At 39.1% G+C, this 19,725-nt stretch overlaps 2 protein-coding genes across 2 annotated transcripts; one reads left to right on the top strand and one right to left on the bottom strand.

Annotated features, from left to right (window-relative positions):
• Positions 1 to 221: 221 nt before the first annotated feature.
• On the top strand, positions 222 to 7,319 carry LOC148084336 (ankyrin repeat and MYND domain-containing protein 2-like). The gene is made up of 10 exons (XM_087785901.1): positions 222 to 288; positions 653 to 717; positions 1,827 to 1,965; positions 2,029 to 2,127; positions 4,620 to 4,780; positions 5,278 to 5,492; positions 5,574 to 5,709; positions 6,620 to 6,748; positions 6,826 to 6,949; positions 7,099 to 7,319. Exons 1-10 carry the CDS (start codon positions 222 to 224, stop codon positions 7,260 to 7,262), a joined length of 1,299 nt encoding a protein of 432 aa, XP_087642027.1. The 3' UTR covers positions 7,263 to 7,319.
• Positions 7,320 to 7,884: 565 nt separating this feature from the next.
• Positions 7,885 to 19,331, bottom strand: anln (anillin, actin binding protein). The gene is made up of 23 exons (XM_087787420.1): positions 19,215 to 19,331; positions 17,829 to 17,970; positions 17,402 to 17,770; positions 16,988 to 17,271; positions 16,077 to 16,362; positions 15,798 to 16,000; positions 15,607 to 15,720; positions 15,424 to 15,535; positions 14,326 to 14,633; positions 14,113 to 14,255; positions 13,904 to 14,036; positions 13,705 to 13,840; positions 12,447 to 12,626; positions 12,187 to 12,313; positions 11,403 to 11,451; positions 11,171 to 11,224; positions 10,917 to 10,949; positions 10,381 to 10,399; positions 10,158 to 10,270; positions 9,928 to 10,014; positions 9,748 to 9,855; positions 9,209 to 9,381; positions 7,885 to 8,608 (listed from the first exon to the last, which is right to left on the bottom strand). Exons 1-23 carry the CDS (start codon positions 19,230 to 19,232, stop codon positions 8,494 to 8,496), a joined length of 3,306 nt encoding a protein of 1,101 aa, XP_087643546.1. The 5' UTR covers positions 19,233 to 19,331; the 3' UTR covers positions 7,885 to 8,493.
• Positions 19,332 to 19,725: the final 394 nt, after the last annotated feature.

Below are 19,725 nucleotides of genomic sequence, written 5' to 3'. Positions count from 1 at the left end.
AGAAAAAATATATATATATAGCCAATGTAGTATCCCCAAGCTTGGATAGAGATATCATGAAAATGTACATGACAGTCAAGCAGTTGTGGTATAATAGCACACACCTCCTGCTCCCCCCATACCGTCTCAGTTGGTCTCTTCCGACGTTAGCTTCTTCAGTCCAGTAAGTTTGTAAAGTTGTATTTTCTCTCACTTACTTTAGGAAGAAAGATAGTAAAAGGATGGCTGCACCTCAGAAAGGAGATCTTTCCGATTCGGAGAGAAAGATTCTTCAGGCCATTGCTGCTGGTAAGTTTAGCTCATTGCAGGGATGATGATATTTTTTATTTCTCTCTCTTTAATTGATGATACATTTTTTCTCTAAGTATTGTCTATTTTATTTACATGTGTGTTATCTTGTAAAGTGGGGAGCAGCTGTACAGATACACTTTCACAAAAAAAGAAACATTTCCAGAAATATGGTTGAAAAATATCACAACTTTTTTTAAATGATTTATTTATTTTGTTATGTTTGTTAAAATGTGTTTTTCTGTTAATCCACTGTTGTTATCCTACATATTTCCTATGTTGTTATTTTTTTGTTGATATGTTAAAAATATAAAATGTGCATTTAATATGAAATATTTTGATTGAACGTGTTCTTTGTCTGCAGGTAACATTCATGAAGCGAAACAGCTCCTGACCTCCAACGAAGTGAGAGTAAACTGTCTGGATGAGGTATGAAGGCGTCAGTAGGATAAACATTTTTATTATTATTATTTTCATTTTTTTACGAAACAACAAAGAAATGTAAGGGTTGACAAAACACTCTCCAGATAGTTTTTTTAAATAATGTATTAATAGGCAAATTCTATGGATGCAAAATAATGTTTCCTAAGGTATCGCATATAAATACGCAGGAAATGTTGAATCATAATTAAATCTCAGAATTTTGTTGCCAAACTATTGAACATTTAAGGGATTTTACAAAGAAAACATGCATGTGTTATAGAAAACATAAAACAATATTGACAAATTGATTGTATAAAAATGATATTTCAATAACAACAATACAGATTTGATCCACACCAAGATTTAATTGGACCAAAATATCAATCTACTTGGATTGCAACAAACTACATAGTTTAACCTTTTTAGAAAAGAAAAGTAAGTGAACCAAAGCTGAAACGCCAAAGTGGAAACACTGAAATAACTTGTTATGCTACTTTTGTATTATCATTGGATTTAAGGTTTTAAATGTGTTAGCTCAATACAATCAGGACAAATTGATACTCTTGGATCAGAGAATAAATCCATCAAATGATTGGAAATATTAATTTAGTAAATATATAACGTAGACAGTTATCATTATAATGTTTTGTGCTGAAGTGTGTCACGTTGGAGTTTTCACCTGGTTCTTCAAGATGTCTACTCATTTCTGACATACAAAGAACACGTTTGTGATCCGCGACAATCAGCAGGAGTAGCTGACAGGAAATCAGGAGTGTGTGTGTGTGTGTGTGTGTCACTGGAGCTCTCCCACACAGAACACACACTTGTGTCGGAACAGCATGTGCTCTCTATTGTGATGGGATCAAGTGAAGTGTCCTGGGATGGACGGACAATAGGTGCTTGATGCAGGGAGCAGGCACCTGCAGACAGACTGTCAGAGTCAGCTGTGTGCGACTCTTTTGAACTGTTAACTTCAGGGGTTACCAAACTCCGTCTCACCCCTCCCTCCCTGCCGCCGTGGTGGAGAAATCAAGCACCACTTTGTCTCCTCCACTCGGATCTCCTGAAAGATAGTTTATAAAATGTTGTGATGATGGTTGACTTGTCTCCACCAGGACGGTATGACTCCTCTGATGCATGCAGCCTACAAGGGGAAGGCGGACATGTGTCGCCTGCTGCTGCAGCACGGCGCTGATGTCAACTGTAACCAACATGAATATGGATACACGGCTCTGATGTTCGCCGGCCTGTCAGGTACTGACCTGTGAGTGTTGAGCCGCTCAATGGATTCAACAACATGTTGCTTCCACACTCAAGGGAAGAAAGACATCGCGTCCATGATGCTGGACGCAGGAGCAGAGAAGGACATGGTCAACTCTGTTGGACGCACTGCTGCTCAGATGGCAGCGTTCGTAGGTGAGACGACTCATCGTCATCATCTTCATCATCATCAACATCAACATCAACATCAACATCAACATCAACATCATTATTATCATCATCATCATAATCCTTCCACATCACTGTCATCTCCAACATCATCATCATCATCATCATCATCATCATCATCATCATAATCCTTCCACATCATCGTCATCTTGATCATCGTCATCATCATCATCATCATCATCATCATCATCATCATCATCATCATCATCATCACCATCATCATCATCATCACCATCATCATCATCATCATGATCTCCAACATCATCATCACCATCATCATCATCACATCATCATCATCATCATTATCACCATCATCATCATCATCATGATCTCCAACATCATCATCGTCATCATCATCATCGTTATCTTCATCTTCATCTTCATCTTCATCATCGTCATCACCATCACCATCTTCATCTTCATCTTCATCGTCATTGTGATCGTCATCATCATCATCTTCATCTTCATCTTCATCGTCATTGTGATCGTCATCATCATCATCATCATCATCATCATCGTCATCATCGTCATCATAATCCTTCCACATCATTGTCATCTCCAACATCATCATCGTCATCTTGATCATCGTCATTATCATCATCATCACCATCATCATCATCACCATCACCATCATCATCATCATCATCATCATCATCATCATCATCATCATCATCATCATCACCATCATCATCATGATCTCCAACATCATCATCGTCATCATCATCATCGTTATCTTTATCTTTATCTTTATCTTCATCTTCACCTTCATTGTCATCGTCATCGTCATCATCATCACCATCACCATCACCATCACCATCACCATCATCATCTTCATCTTCATCTTCATCATCATCTTCATCTTCATCTTCATCGTCATTGTGATCGTCATCATCATCATCTTCATCTTCATATTCATCGTCATTGTGATCATCATCATCATCATCATCACCATCATCATCATCATCGTCATCTTCATCTTATTCATCATCATCATCATCATCATCATCATCGTCATCAACATCATCATCATCATCGTCATCTTCATCTTATTCATCATCGTCATAATCATCGTCACCCTTATCCTCACCTATATCATCCTCTTCATCATCATCATCATCATCGTCATTGTCATCATCATCATCATCATCATCGTCATCATTAGAGCTGAACGATTAAACGCATTTCAGTTATAATCGCAATATTCAAAAATGCGATTATTATATCGCAGAGGTTGCAATTTTATTTCATGTTTATTGAATTTTCGAGCCGTCAAAATGACTTGTGAGCAAGCGGTGCTGAGACTCTTTAACCCGTTGATCAGTGGCGTCTAGAGAAGCTAAAGAACAGCATAAGAAACTACAGTGTTTTCAACAACTTTACATCCTGACATCGGTTCGTACATTTGAATCGAGACGCGTGTCTGCCAACATGTCTGTGTGTGTGCGCACCACCGGCGTGTTTGTGTTCATCACAGTTACCTTATGCAATCACACAATTCAAATTGTGTAAATGACAACATATACTATGACAGGAAATGCACTTAAACACATGAGAAACTGTGCTGTGAAAAAGAAGAATGACTGACTAGTGTTTTCCCTTTTCTTTGCACTGAAATTTATTTTTGACTTATTGAATAAATATAAATGTAAACATCACACTTTTAGCACGTTTTTACAGTAGTTTCTAGTATTTGCAGTGAATATGTTGTTTGTTTAGTAAAGTGTATTTAGAGTAACTAAATAAACCTCCTGCCTTTATTTTAAGGTATGCTTAATTTGACTTTGTCATAAAAATACTTAATACCTTTATTTTGAGAATCAAAGAGAAATACATTTTAATGTAAAGTTAATCATTTATTGTATTACATTAAAAAAAAAGCATAAAAAAAGACATTTATTGAAAAATAATCGCATAAATAATCATCTTCATCATCATCACCCTTATCTTCATCTCTATCATCATCATCAATTTCAATCATCTTCATCATCATCACCCTCATCCTACTCTCTATCATCATCTTCATCATTTTTAATCATCATCATCACCCTTATCCTCAGCACTATTATCATCATCAAACGTGTTCATCATCGCTATCGTCATCATCACCATCATCATCCTTATTCTCATCCTTATCATCGCCATCATCATCATCATCATCATCATCATCAACAACAACATGATTATCATAATCATCATCATCCTTGTCATCCTCGTCATCATCTTCATCATCATCACTGATTCACACTTTTAGGTTCTAATCCACCTTAAAGCCACTGACCAAGATGGCTGCATCCATGTTACTCTTTGTTTGCTTTTGTTTCAATTATTTCTAGTAAACTTTGTAGCAAAATCGTGCTTTGAATGCTCGCGTCCTCATTCTCGAGAACATAAGCCAATGACAACAACATAAAACAAGTACTTGTAGCTCCTCCCTCCAAACATCTGCTCTCTTCTTCCAGGCCAGCACGACTGTGTCACAGTCATCAACAACTTCTTCTCGCCAGCTCGACTGGAGATCTTCACCAGACCTCAAGGGCAGGAGATGGAGGCCAAGCTGCCCCCCAAACTGGCTGGACCGCTACACAAGATCATTATGACCACCAACCTCAACCCTGTGAAGGTGAAGATGTCGGATTAGTTGAAGCATTTGATCAGATTCATATTTTGTTCTTCTACCCTCAGTGAGGCCACAGATGGACTACAAAGATCAAATTTAAAGCCAACAAGCTACTTATTATTGTTTAATGATACGTAGCTTGAATTAGTGATTTGATTGCAAGAATTTTATATGCATATATTGTAAAAAGCAAGATTATATATATATTTTTTCAGGGATTATTGTATAATTTAATAAATATTATTAAATATTTTAATGACAAAACCAGAACATAATAACACATACAGTACATGTATCAAACAGCATTAATTCTGCTCACATTTAATGGATTTTTATATACATTGATTTTCTTTTGTAATTTTATAAAATATGTCTATCCAAAGAAACAGTTTAAGAAGATGTGATGAACTAGTAAATTGACCGGATCAACTTGAAAAACCAACTGTGATGTGTGCTCTCGGTGTAGAGTAGGTGTAACGGTGTGTGTTTCCATCTCTCAGATAGTCCTGCTGGTGAAGCGGGAGCCGGTCCTGCTGAACGTGGCTGCGCTGGAGAAGTGCCGGCAGGTGCTGGATCTGATCAGCGAGCAATGTGTGAAGCAGCAGGACATGAATGAAGTTCTGGCCTTGAAGATGCACTACATCAGCTGTGTGCTGCAGAAGTGCCAGTCCTTCCTGCAGAAACACAACGACGAGCTGGACTCACTGATCCGGAGGTAGATCCAAAAGAGACGACCTTCATCCTGGCGTACGTCCATTTGTTCTGAGGATGTTTTTCGTGTCTTTGTTTTCTCAAGTCTACTGAGGGGCAGAGACAGCGACGGCTTCCCACAGTACCAGGAGAAGTTTATTCAAGACTGCATCGGGCAGTTTCCTCACTGTGAAGCTGCTCTTCTTCAGCAGCTGGTCAGCAGCCTCGCGCCAGTGGAGATCGTAAGTCAAGCACAGTCCTGGGAACACTAGTCATCTTCCACATGTTCCACTTTTTCTTTACCTCTATTAATAACAGTGGCGGGCCATGCATTTCACACATAGGCCTTCAATGACGCACGTTTGAATGAATCCACCTCAATAACTACTTTAAGGTTCTTTATACACGACAGGGATCTGAGCGTGTACTGTTATAGGTCAATAAGACGTTTATCATCAAATGAACATTGAACACAATGAACACTAGTCTGTGTGGTTTCCATGGCCACGACACACAGGCTCTGCATCGCCAGTACCCCCCTAACCCCCAAAACATAAACACACTCTACGCGCTTCAGCGACAAACACACACACACATACACACAAGCACTACTATTGATATCATAAAGCGCAACATTATTAAGAAAAAATGCATTTACTCACATAGTTCATGGAGGAAATAAATCAATCCTTTTAAACTTGTGAAAGACTCGTCTCGGAGTTAGTATAACTTTCTTAACAACGTCGCGCTGACATTGTGTCGTTAACTCGAATCTGATTGGTTAACACAATCCTTCGGCTGCCGTTGATTTGAATGGACAAGGGCCAGCTCTGAAACGACTGCTGGCCTCGGGTAGATTTCTTCTTGCAACACGTGACAGCTCAAATATGATTGGATGAAAGCTCTCACATGAAGGTACAATCCTGGAAGCAGTGCGCAACTTGCGCAAGCAAGAGGAAATAAATGAAATGAAGAGAAAAGACTATGAGGAATCATTTAATACATATGTATGAAAGATAAGCAATAAAAAAATAATCCTTTTTTTTTTATTTAAAAAAAAATTGTATCTTCTGATTATGTGTAGGCCAGCAGAGAAGGCCTTGCTGGCCCTGACGGCCCGCCACTGATTTATAATAATAATAATGTTCGCAGGGCAACACCCCGACAGCATTCTCAGTGCTGAACCAGGCACTGACGGGTCAGATGGCTTTCGTGGACGCAGACTACTGTGCAACGTGCGGAGAGAAAGGAGCCGACAAGAGGTGCTCGCTGTGTAAAGCTGTGAGTGTTTTTGGTCCACACTGTGCCGTCATACAAGGAGCAGCAGAGATAAACTTCTGTGTTTCCATTCTTCAAAGGTGACATATTGCAATTTGATGTGCCAAAAACTTCACTGGTTTACCCACAAGAAGATGTGCGAGGCCATGCAGGAGCAGGACGCTCCACAGGAGAGCGTCGCTCCCCGTCTGAAGGAGCTCAAAGGTGATGCAGGGAATGGTTTTAAATGGAATACTTGACCATTTTGTCATTCAGATAAGAATCAATGAATATAATTGTTCTTCCTTTTTTTAAAGCAAGAGAACATTCAAATATATTTACATCTTTCTTTTTTTATATTCTTGCTCTCACAGTCTCAGGTGACGAGAGCGACCTGGTGATGGAGACGGCCAACTTCCTGCAGGAGCTGGTCCTGCGGGCGGAGGAGATGGTGGTGTCGGCAGCGGGAGGTTGTCCTGCAGAAGTGCTGTCATGTCCGTCCACCTCTGACCAGGGACCGTCCTCCTTCCACGGCTGACGGACAAATGACTCACCAACATGTCTCTCTGTGATGTTGTGCAGTAGATGAGGTTGAATAAAGTTGTTTCTGGCCCCCCCTAGTGTGAGAATCTAGTACCTGCAATCTCTTGACACTACGAAGCACACATGTAAAATTAATATATTTATATATCTAACAAGTAGTTGAATTTAAAATGTAAATACAACTTTAGCTCCTAGTTTAAGAAATGTATTTTTCCAGGTTGAGTATTTACTGTATTTAAAATGGCACAATTTTAACATTTCATATATTCAGTTACGGTGGATGTTTTTTCCTTTTACTTCAGTCCCCCTTCCCATCAAGGTCATATTTCCAATCCACTACTTTCGATCACTAAACTAAATAATTTAAAGTGAAATTAACTCATGGTACACAAAAGTTGCAGCTAGCTTTTGAAAAAGTTATACTAAAATACTAAAAAACAAATTAATGGTGGAGCTAGTGATTATTTACAGTTGATCATCCTTTGAAACGTAATCTACTTACAGTAGATTAATAACTATTTGAGTAGATCAGTTTATGAAAATACAGTATATCTAAACATTTTGTGTCAAGCATCAGGCTTTTATTGTGTTTCAGCTCAAAAACCACAAGCAGATCGTCTCGTTTTAAAACATTTATAGTGAATATTAAAACGTGTTTGGTAACTTAACAGAAGCCAAAAATACTTTCAAAGAACTCCGAAAAACAACCATTACATTTGAGATTTTCTCTAAATCTCTATCTCAGATCTTCTTGCATGTTCTCGCTCTTGCTGGGATAATATTTTCTAAAACATTGGCATCAATTATAAACATGTAAAAAAGAAAGGATTTGACCAAACACCCACGATGAGTTTCTACACCACGGCAACGGTAAACGAGTGTTTCAAAGCGATAAAGTATAAAAACATGTGCAGGTGTGAGGCCATGGATAAACTCATAAACATCTTGATGCCGCACACATAAATTAGAAAACTTAGATTTAAGATAAAAGATATTCAAAACCCATCATGTTGCCATTTCTTTCAAAACTGACATTTGCCTTAAAGCCATGCACGTTACACCAAAATATATATATATATATAATAATGTAATAATACACTTTTGTCCCAAGCCCAGACAAAACTGTTGTGATAAAATGCTTAGTATTCAGTAAATTCTTGTCTGACTGGATCCTGAAAGGACTGCTGTATTGCACTTTGGTCACCATTGGCGAGGTTTGGCAGGAGCTACAGCGGCTGCTGGCAGGAGTCCGGCTGCCACATCCTCAGATCCACCAGTATCTGGTTCAGCTTCTTCATCCACGAGTTCCTCTCGTCCTTTGTGTCTGCACTGAGCCAGTTCCTGCAGGACAGAAGATTGCTGCACGGTCAGCACACAATGAAACGCCAGTTACATTTGCTTTCATGCGTTTATCTTCACAGTGAAGAGAAATAATTGAAGGCGCAGAAGAAGAAGAACATTCTAATCAACGGAGAGCTGGAGCGGCAGTGAAGAGTTCAAATACAAAGAGTTCATAAGGACAATTATAAAGTTTGACAGCAAGTTCAAGACACCTTTTCAATAATTAAAATCATTTGTTAAAAGTGAACCGTGTAACTGCTGCATCAAGAGGTTAAACTCAGCAGCTGCATGCATGATTAAAAACATCGTTTCTGGCTCCCCTACTGTTAGTACAGTGTAACTGCACCTACATGTACATTAGTGTACAAAACAGGGATTTTGTTGTGTCAGCTTCTTTTGCATCGTCTTTGTGACTTCAAAATGTCTCAGTACTTCAAATAAAAACACTTCTTCAGACCCACTGCTGTGTGGTGGTCATGCGACCCTCCAGCAGATATATACAATTCATGTTAATTACGGCTGCTTTAGGCGTTGACTCAAACTTAAAGTTTCTAAAGAATGTGGAACAGTTTTTTTTTCTCAATGGTTTCTTATACTTACTTTGTGACACACATGCGGTTTTCACACTGACTGACGAGAGTTTCCTTGTCGTCCTCCTGCTTTGGTCTCACGGTTATAAGCTCGAAAGTGTGCGGCCGGGCACAGAATTCTCTCTTGGCTGGTTCCACCGTCCTACTGGTGCAGTTGGCCAGGTTGATACGACCCATGGGATTCTAAGAGGGAGAAACAAGCCAAACATTCACAGTCAGTGCAGCAGCTCACACACACTTCCTTATTCAACAATATCAATTTCAATTTTAAAGTGATAAATAAGAGTTCATCACTATGAACCCAATTCATAATATTGGTTATTAGCTTAGCTAAGAGTTCAGGTAGATTACAGGCTTTACAATTGCTGAAATTGTGGAAATAATATGTATTAAATATAGTACAAATGTCATTGGAATTTTCATCTGGGTTTTCTGCCCACTGTTGTCGCCGCCTTAAATTTATCAAAAGGAGCTCAAATCGCAGCAATCTACCACACTTTCTATGTAACACACAGTATTTGAAAATATATATTTTATAGACGGTATCACCTTTCTCTTCTCATCATCCGGGTAGGTCCAATAGGAAATGCAGTATCCAGACAATACACACCACCGTCTGTGCCAGGCACCAAACCCACTGACGTCTTCAAACATGGTCTACAAGAAGAAAAGGTTACGAGTCCGAGGAACTCAACGAGGAAGCTGATGTGTGTGTGGAAGCAAACGTACCAGAAAGCCTCTTTCCTCGATCTTGGAGCCCACTTTACACTGCATCTTCAGGTAGTAGCTGCCGTCCAGAGGACACGTGAAGGGCACCTGGACAAAGAACAACATGATAGATAAAGAAAAAAAATGCAAGAATAAACTTTGCTTTACTCCTTGGGTTTGACATGCTTCCTCATGGCGAGTGTTAAACTGCTGATTTGAGAGTAAAGAGAAACACATCAAGAGAGAAATACCTTCTCAAGAGCAAACTTGCTGACGCCGATGGAGGACAGCGTTATCTTGTGAGAGCCGACCAGGGCAAAGTTGCTGGTGCGGACAGCATTAGGGCCTCCTGGACTGGCGACAACTGGAATAAACAAAATAAGATTACATTTTACACATGATCACAGTTAAAAACACAAATGATTTTCGATCATGGAACCGCAAGATAAGCTGTGGATGCCGTGTGTGAATTACCTGGTGTTTGGCCACTTTTCTGAAACACAAACAAGCAGAACATTTCATTAACCATTAAAACAACTTATGATTCTTACATGACATATCATATTTTATTTTTACAATAAGCAGGGTCTGACATTTTTGTCTTTTTCCTCGACAAGTTACACCTAATTTTATATCAATATTTAGCATTGTCTTCCTTCCCTTTGTCTTGACTGGCCAGAGCTTTTGTGAGGTTTTCTCTGTGACTTTATTTTTTAAAAAAAAGAAAAAAGAATCTTTGTTGTTTTTTTATTTGCAACAGAACAGAATGTGTGTATTTTATGAGTTTTTACACAATGACTTGACAACAATAATTATCCTATTTAATGATTAACCTTCAACTATAATCTAACTCAAGACTTATTTCTCCGTTAAAACAATACATGAACTCATCTACACATTAATTGGTGAATTGGGGACATTTCAAAATATGTCGTTGACAGCCAAACTTTTCACGCGTCTTAATTTAAAACAACAACAAATGTAGAATTAAAACAGAAACATGTTCTTACCGTGATGGCGAGGAATCTTTTTGGGGTGATGGCCTGTAAACACATGATAGTCATTCTCTACTCACAGCTGCAGCCGTCATACACTTGGATCAGTTTAGTGGACACAGAATCCAGTGACAGTGAAATTGCCAAACATACAACACACACCAGTGCATTCACCAGGAATCATAGTAACTATTGGATGTACACAAATGCAGAGATGAAATACAGCATTCATCTCATCGTCACGACAACAGAGGTGAGGTCAAATTTACCTTTGACTTGTTCGTTTTCTTCTTCTTGTCAGTGTAGATCTCACGCTTCTGTACCTGCAACACAAACATTTATCCTGAGGGTGGCTTATGACATGTATCAACAGTAGCACACATGCATGCTCTGGTTATCCATGATTCATTCGTCTCATTTAAACCTGTCGGCATGTTTGCATGCATAAAAAACCCCCACAATGTTGTGACATAAATGTAATATATTGACGATGGAACTCACCAGGCAGTAAACTTCAACATTCACGGCAAAATCACTGGAGATGTCTGATCTGAAATCAAAAAGAGATCCCACAATCATTGCACTGGTTTTTTGTACACGCAAAGATTTTTAGAGACTATTATTGATGATGCACAGCAAGTACACAATCAAATGAATAAGTTGGATTTTTCTCGACTCAGATGCTCATCACACACACAAGTTGTTTGTTAACACGGTTGTGGTCACATGACTAGCCAGCCTTCAGAAAGTCACAGCAGTGGCAAACATGAAGATGAACGAGCTGAACTGGTGACAAAAAAAGCTACTAAACTCGTTTGGAAATGTTTTGTATTTAGACATGAAACTTGTGTGAGGTTGGCACAGGATTGACAGAAAGGAACTTTCGTGCGTCAGCAGGTGTAAAAGGACTTGAAATAAACAAACATCACCCTTCAAAGTCTAACTTATGCAAGTGTCGCTTGGTTTTTCACATTAAAATATAAATTCTCTCAATCTTACTAATATTACTACTCTCTTATTTGCGTTTCAACATTTAAATTCAATATTTAGCCAATGCTTTTTAGAACTCTTAACCACATTACTGAAGGGCACCAAATTTACATCCTTTTTAAAGAACATACATTTAATCTTACTAAAGTATGAATATTCATTGTTGGACAATTTTCAATACATTTTAAAATGTAATATCTTATTAATAACTCTAAAGATCTGTCAATCTAAACCAATTGGCACCAAATTCATAAACAACAAAAGGTCAAGGTCATATCAAGAGAGTTTGACCTACATGGTGAACTTGGTTGGGAAGGTCAAGGTATCACCACTAAGACCTCGATGTGTGCTGGCCAGTGGAGTGGCCACGGTGTTCTCTGCTCCCGCACGAATCATGATGAAGAAGGAATATTTGGTGGCTTCTGCATGGAACAAAGGTCATGGTTAGATTCGTCAAACACTACAGACACTATTGACATTTTTTATTCAAACAGCCATCTCTGAAGGAAGAATCTGTCACGTGGAGAAGTAAAAGCACGTCGCTGCTGTACAAACCTGGCCTGTTGGCAATCGAGCACACAAAGTCTGCTTTGAGAGGAAGACGCAGCTCATGCAGGGTGATCGAGCCCATGGACGCTGAAATGTTTTCGCCGACTGGAATCATCTTTTTCGGTTTGGATGGACCTTCCATTCTAAGACGCTCTATTTCCTTCTTCAGCGCCTCCCTCCTCTCGGCTGAAATGAGTTTAGAAAAGAAGTCAAATATATGCAAGAATTCAGAAAAGCAACTTTGCAGCACGAGTTAGAGTTATTCCTGTTAGATAAAAGTTAAAATGACTTTCCAAAAGACGACTAGTGAGTGTTGTTGCAGATCTTTGAACACACAAGTGAGAACCACCCAGTTTAGCACAATGCAGATATTAAGCAAAAATACAGAATAAGAAAAAGGCAAATAGTGAACGTGTATACAGTAAATATGTAAAATGATTCAGTTTCATTTCATAATCTGATCATCAGCATTTAAGGGTTTTGGTTTCAAAGTTGAAAAATACATTTAAACTGCCCACAGAGGGGAAAACTTTAAATTGAATAACACATTTTGAAAATGAAATGTATCCTAGCCTGACCGTTACCCCTAAACGGATTAGGAATGGACTCAACAAGTCACAGGTATTTAGCAAATATCATTAAAACATCTTTTCCTTGTTAAAATCAAATAAACTTTAAACAATGTGTTTTCAAGGTCTTTAAAACCAGATTAATGTTCTCCTTTAGAACTTCAAAATATTTAATTTTGGAGACGCTGAGAGATCAACTGTTCCTCTTACTTTCTGCACTATTTAAGCATTTTTCAGTTTTCCTTTCGACTCAATCATTGTTTCAATGTTCCTGCAAAGGTTTTGTTTCATGGTGTTCTTTTCCACCCAGATCTTGTGGTCAGTAGCACTCATAGCAACTAAAGAGGACGTTCATCCATTTGTTCTGTATGTGATCTGCAGCATCATACCGACTGCATACAGCATCTTAATTTTATACAATCGTATCCATGGCATACGTGAATCTATTTCATACAACATTTTAAGGTAGTTTGAACGTAACTTGAAAAAAAAAAAAAAAAAAAAAATTTTTTTTTAAAGTTTTACTTTAACTGAAAATATTTTTCGTGTGGAAAACTGTGAGGACAATAAACAATGGTTTGAGCGATAGATTTTGAAATTGCGAGAGGGAAGCTGCTCACTGTATAAGTGAGATTTTAATCTAAAAGAAAAAGAAAAACTTGACAGAAGCGCTTCATTTCCGCTGCTGCACTTACTTGCTACCAGCAGCACTCGCTCAGCCTCAGCCTCCACCTGAGAACCTTTGCCGTGTTCTTCATCGGTGCAGCAGTTGAGAGCTTGGCTGGCTTGGTGAATGATGGTCTGCTGCAGGTTCATTTCATTGGTCAGGATCTACAGGATAAAGGACACAATGTTAGAACCGACCTATAGACTGCTGATCAGAGGGATCTTCACCTTTATCTTCTGCTTGATGCACAACAAACTGGTGGATTTGATCTCCTCTGCTCTCAGAGAGAACTCTCCTTTCTCCTGGGTCACCTGAGGACGCCCCTTCTCCTTCAGTCGAATTGACCTATACGAGGAAATGCTAAACACACAAATCATGTGCATATTAGAAAAACATCAGTTGATAGTTCTCGACATAGACTCAAGTTGACAGGAACCTGTAAGGAAGTTCATCATCCACGTTGTCAAAGCTGTCCGAGGAATTTGACAGCAGCTCTTCTGCAAAACGGGAGGTGGTTTCTTTCATTGAGTAGTCTGGAGTATTGTTCTTCACCATGAAGGAGCAGGCGGGAGTTGACGTCTGCACAGCAGCATGAAGACACATCAGGTAATCTTACAGCATGAACATGTGAGCCAGAGTTGGACCTCACCATCATCCTGCCCTCTGGACTTCTCACGACAGCCGCCACGGTCTCTGCAAGTGGTGCCAGGAGAGACATGGAGGAGATATTTAAAGGCTCTTCCTCGTCGTCATCGTCGTCGTCGCTCTGCTGCAGGACATCGCTGAAAATGTCATTGATGACTGCAGAGTTGATGGACTGGTCCACGTTCATTTCGATCTCTCTGACGACCTCTTCCACTTTATCGTTTTGATCCTCTTTATTTTGTTTGTGTTCAGCTTCAACAACAGCCTCAGTCAGAGCGCTGGACTTTGGTAGTGGAGGTTTCTGAGCATCATCTGCAGTGAACGAATGTTTTAGGAACAATTTTCATTGAAACACAAGTCAATCCTAGTACAACACTTGGTATGATCAAATTAATAACACTGCACATTTTTAAATAATAATAATATTGTGATGAAATTGTCTAGATGCCTTTTTATTTTTACAGAAGTATAATAAACAATAAGAAAGTTAAAATATTCATCAATCTCCTTAACAACATTAATTTACAGTAAAAAAAGAAAGAAATTCAGGACCACAGCTAATGATTCTGACTGCTGTGGAAAGATAGAAGCAGTTGTGTAGTTACTGTCACACACAGGTTTTCATGCCAATATAACCAACTGTGCTGCTGTACTTTTAATATATATTCATTTACAGCTAATCCAAAAAGAAAAAGGGCATTTTATAGTTTTCTAAACTGTTCATCTGTATTAAATTCTGTCAAAACATACTTTTACAACTTATTTAACACAAAATGGTCATGGAAACACTTCAGTGAGGTATACAGGACCAACTTTGATTGGACTAACTTGCTGTCCCTTGTTAGAACATAAACCATCGGTGTTTGGTCATAAGAACAGAGTCAAGATGTTTGTAAAATCTGCCTGCTGTGAATGCGTCTGTGCTGCTGAGGAACCATGACAACAAAAAATTAAGATTTTATGAGCCGACTGCTTGGTAACTTTTGATCAGGTTGCTACGATGTCATAATGACTCAAAAATACATTTTTAGAAGGCAAGGAATACTTTTGGAAAAAACGCTTCACATTTCAGTAATGGTTGTTGATTTTTTTGTAAACGTACCTTTAGTTTTGTTTATTTGACTGATTGTCTCCTTGTTTCTAGGTGCTCTGTTCTCATCCTTTGGCCCACTTTGCACAGAGTTGGATTCAGGCAACAGTGGCGTTACCTCCTCCTAAAAAGTATATTTTAGTTTTCACCATTGCCATGTAAGAGGAGAAACATGACATTCATAAGCGGTCCCACCTTGTTGTCCTTGACCTGGTTGGGTCTGTCCTTCTCGTCTTTTTCCACCCATTTATTCTGGTTGTTTGCCTTCTGGAAGCGGTTCCGGATCTGAGCCAGTTCAGACTCCCGTTGCTGTAACAACCAAAGTTGAACTCTATGGTGACCAGTCTTTGACTTATTTCGGACATTTCCCATGACCTTCAACCTACCAGCTTTTGCTGTTGGGTCAGATCGGCTGTGCTGGTTGGAGTGCCCTGAAAAGCGTTGAATCTACTCTGAACCAGTTTGGAGTTTGGTGTGGCTGAAGGTGTGGAAGCTGAAGATTTGGTCAGGTTTGTTCCTGTTGCTGAGGAAGTCTGTTTGACACGCTCCTGGTAGCACTCTCCGAACCGCTCCACGAAAGACTTCACACCTTTATTCAGACATGGATGTCAGAAGACTTCAACCTTTGCATCGGACTGTACACAGTCAAGAGAACCTTTACTCACCAGGAGTTCCAGAAGCACTTTCTTGCATACCTTTGGAGATTTCTGGTTTGGAGGTTTTGGAACTGTTTATTTGGACTTTCGGAGAAACCGCATTTGTTTTGTGAGCAGGTGAACGCACGGACGTGTGAACCTCGGTGATGGGTGCAACGGAAGGACAAGCCGCCCTGGGATTCATGGGCTTCTGAGGACTCGGTAAAGGTGCAAGTGATGATCCTGAAGTAGTGCTTTGGGTTTGATTAGAGGTTGAAGGGAACACCCTCTTCGCCTTCATCGGAGAGTCCTCCACCTGAGCAAACAATAAAATACATTTAAATAGTACAACAAATGGCAGAGATAGAAGTGGGATCTATTAGGGGCATGTTAAAATCATGTTCATTTTACCAATGCTCAACCCTAATAGGAGTGACTGTCAGTTGCTCAAAAATATATTTAAAATAAAATACAATTTATTTAATTGACGATTTACCCAATGTTTACTCATTTTCTACTCGCGCTCATGTCATCTTAGGGTTGTGATTATTATTATTACTTTTCTTCATCTTTTCCATCGAACAAGACACTTAAAAACATCTGTGTGTCTACAGTCTACACACTACACACATGTTTAAGCTTCTGCTGCAAACAAGCTTAAATTGAAGACTTGTTTAAATTTTGGGAACAATTTCTCTTTTCGAGGCTTCAATAAAAGATACATTTACAGACGAGCAGTATGGAGGCATTTGGATGTTCTTAAGTGCCTTTTTGGTTGAGAAGGACTAAGAGAAGAAGGCGTCGTTCATAACCTTCATATAGATATATGGATATATATCCATTTCTGCCTGTAACTCGAAAAAGACAGACTTATCTTAAAATTCTCCCACCACTTAGTGACATGAGGGTCAGTAAATATTTTATCACTTTAAGTCACACACCTTATTAGCCGATTTATATCCAGATGCCAGGTGACCCTGTGGTTCACAGCGAGGGCCCACATTCCTGGTATGAATAGAGCTGGTGGCAGACTTTTCTTTCGGGTTCTCCTTAGGAATGTTTGCATGGCTTAAATCATCCTCCCAGGATCCAATGGTGGCAGCAAGGTTTGCTAGTCTGCCTTTTCTGCCCGCTGGAGCAACAGTGGCGGGTGAAGCCAGCGGGATTTCAGCAGGTCTCTTCATAAGGGACAGAGGAGGGTAGTCTGTATCCTCTTCTGTGTCCTCTGGAGGGAAATGGACACACAACGAGAAAAAACATGTTTTTTATTTATTCATTTAAATGTATGAAGAACATTTGTGTGTGTGTGTGTATGCGAGTGTCTACTACAGTTTTAAAAAACTAAATGTTCTCACCAGTGCCGTCCCAACCCTTCCTTTGCTCAGCCAAGCGCTGTAGACGAGATTTCATGCCTCGAACGGGTGGAGCGTAATCTTCCATCGGTACCTCAATAGTCTTCTGGTGAACTTCTGCTGAACGGTTCATTCTCATGTCAATATTGTCGACGGGCGGCGGAGCAGGATATGCTGCCATCGTCTCTGGTTGAGGCTGAACACTCTTTTTGAGTGGACTGTTCTCCACCTGGACAGTGGGAGGGTCTGGAAGTGATGGAGTATGGCTTTGCACAGCAGCTGACTCCAGGTTCTCCTCGCCGCATGTAGGTTGAATATTTTCCCCAGAACACTTCCTCTTGGATGGAGAGGGTTTGGCCGTCATCTGTGGAGCTGGACAAAAAGGAGTCATTAAACAGGTCACATTAATTTAGTTAAGAAACAAACATACCCTTGTCAATAACTGGCTCCGTCAGCAAACCGTTACTGTCCATCAGCGGCTCTCTTGGTCGCTTGGCCATCTGTCTGCTTGAAGCATCGGCCATCTTCTTCTGCAGATTCTCCCTGCGCGCCTTTGTCCGCTCTAAAAGTTTCTAATGGAGTAAAAGAAAGTGCTACTTGTTCAAAAAAATTTAAGAAAGGGAAATCTGTAAATGATACCAGTTTTCAAAAGGTTCAGCGTTAGGGTGATAATTTATTTTTTGAAAAAGATTTGTAAAATATCTGCAATTGACCAGTTAAAATTTTACACAATTCCTGTACCACATACCCATAGTAACCATAGGTAAACATTATTTTTATTTATGTTTAACAATTGATTTTTTTCAAGTTTGCACAACTGTACTACGTAGGAAAATTACTACACCTTCACTACAATGGCAATAAAAACATTCTGATTACAAGTTTACATCTGTGACATTTTAAAGAGTGAATGTGGAACAATATCTTGATTTAAACAAATAAACTAAATATATGTATTGTAAAATACAGGTGGTGTGTTGAAGTTCACCAGATAATGTGTTTTTAAATATAGTAAAACTACCCTTGATTTAATTATTCTGGATAAAATGTCACAAGTTTGTGGCATGAAGCTTATTTACACCTTCATGACTTCAAACCAGACAGTTCAACTGTGCAAGCACATTCCTGCCACTACAATTTTCCAACAATCGTTCCTTTCTCCCAATAAGGGAAAATATGAGGTCACAAGTAGCTGCCCTTTTGCAAAAACACCTCCCACAAGAATCTCATGTCCAAATACAATCCAGGAACTGTTTTTGAAGCCACAAAAAAAAAGGCTGTTAGAAAATATTTTGGGGGAGGAACATACAGTAAATAAGTGCTTTATATTTAAGTGACACTTTTACTGGTGATCATTGTGAGTCACAGTGAAATAAATAGCGAACGCCTTCTAAATTCGTTGAATAAAACCTGATATTAGACGCAATAATTCGTTTTGACTCATTTTGACATGGTGGCTGTCAACGTTTCTCTTTTCGCCCTAGATAGCTGGGACAGTCTCCAGTACCAGTGTAATAAAAAGAGAAGGAAATGAGTATATATAAGCAGGTATGAACGGTGAATAGAGCCAGAAGCCATCGATACTTAAGGACTTCTGCTAAACCTCTGTAGTCTTTGAGAAGCATATAAGACTAGAGGCATTACTGCTTAAAACAGTCAATAATGTCTATAAAATATGTTAAACCAGATTATGAAGTTATAAATACGCTGCTAATATAAAACACAAACTGTCAGAAAACACGAGGCGTTGACAAGTTGTGCAGAACTACAACTAAATACTTCTACTGACACAATAAACCAAATAAAAACAACTTACCGCTGTAAAAGGGTCCATTGTTAGTAGTTGTGAAATGTTCAGCTAAAATAAACCGGGAAGGCTCTCTTCTGACGAGAGGATGTTTTCAAGCACATCCAGCTTCTCCCGAGTTTCAACTGAAAACACGTCTGTTGAAATTTGAATTTCTAGCGCTTTGTTTACTGCGCAGCCTCGTCAAGGACCGACAGCCAATCACGAGGAAGAACCGACATGTTTAAACCAATCACGCGGCTGTAGCTCCGGGTGGTGCGCAATGCATTATGGTAAGGCGTGTCTCGGTCATGCATGCGCATGCGTATTATCCTATCGTAGATGTTTTCAATTTTTTATGACAGGATCGAATGTCAGTGCTATTCAGACTGAACTTCAATGTTTATTTAATTTATGAATTAAATTATTATATTTTAAATTATATGTTTTATCTCACAGGAAAAGTGACTTACAGTTTAAATATTACAATAACGTCGTATATTATTAATAGAATTTTATAAGAATTTAAATAATTTGATTT

This window comes from Callionymus lyra, chromosome 3, assembly GCF_982586985.1.
Source record: "Callionymus lyra chromosome 3, fCalLyr1.hap1.1, whole genome shotgun sequence".
NCBI classification, from domain to species: domain Eukaryota; kingdom Metazoa; phylum Chordata; class Actinopteri; order Syngnathiformes; family Callionymidae; genus Callionymus; species Callionymus lyra.
Note: the sequence above shows the minus strand (reverse complement) of the source record. Positions and strands in the feature narration are given on the sequence as shown.

Excerpts from the sequence above, each read along its gene's own strand:
- anln (XM_087787420.1), bottom strand. Across the intron at positions 16,363-16,987 it reads GATATAAATCGGCTAATAAG|GTGGAGGACTCTCCGATGAA; the intron begins GTGTGTGACTTA and ends TTGTTTGCTCAG. Across the intron at positions 12,627-13,704 it reads GCGAGTGCTGCTGGTAGCAA|CCGAGAGGAGGGAGGCGCTG; the intron begins GTAAGTGCAGCA and ends AACTCATTTCAG.
- LOC148084336 (XM_087785901.1), top strand. The coding sequence starts at position 222 with ATGGCTGCACCTCAGAAAGGAGATCTTTCCGATTCGGAGAGAAAGATT. Across the intron at positions 1,966-2,028 it reads GATGTTCGCCGGCCTGTCAG|GGAAGAAAGACATCGCGTCC; the intron begins GTACTGACCTGT and ends TCCACACTCAAG. Across the intron at positions 4,781-5,277 it reads CCAACCTCAACCCTGTGAAG|ATAGTCCTGCTGGTGAAGCG; the intron begins GTGAAGATGTCG and ends TCCATCTCTCAG.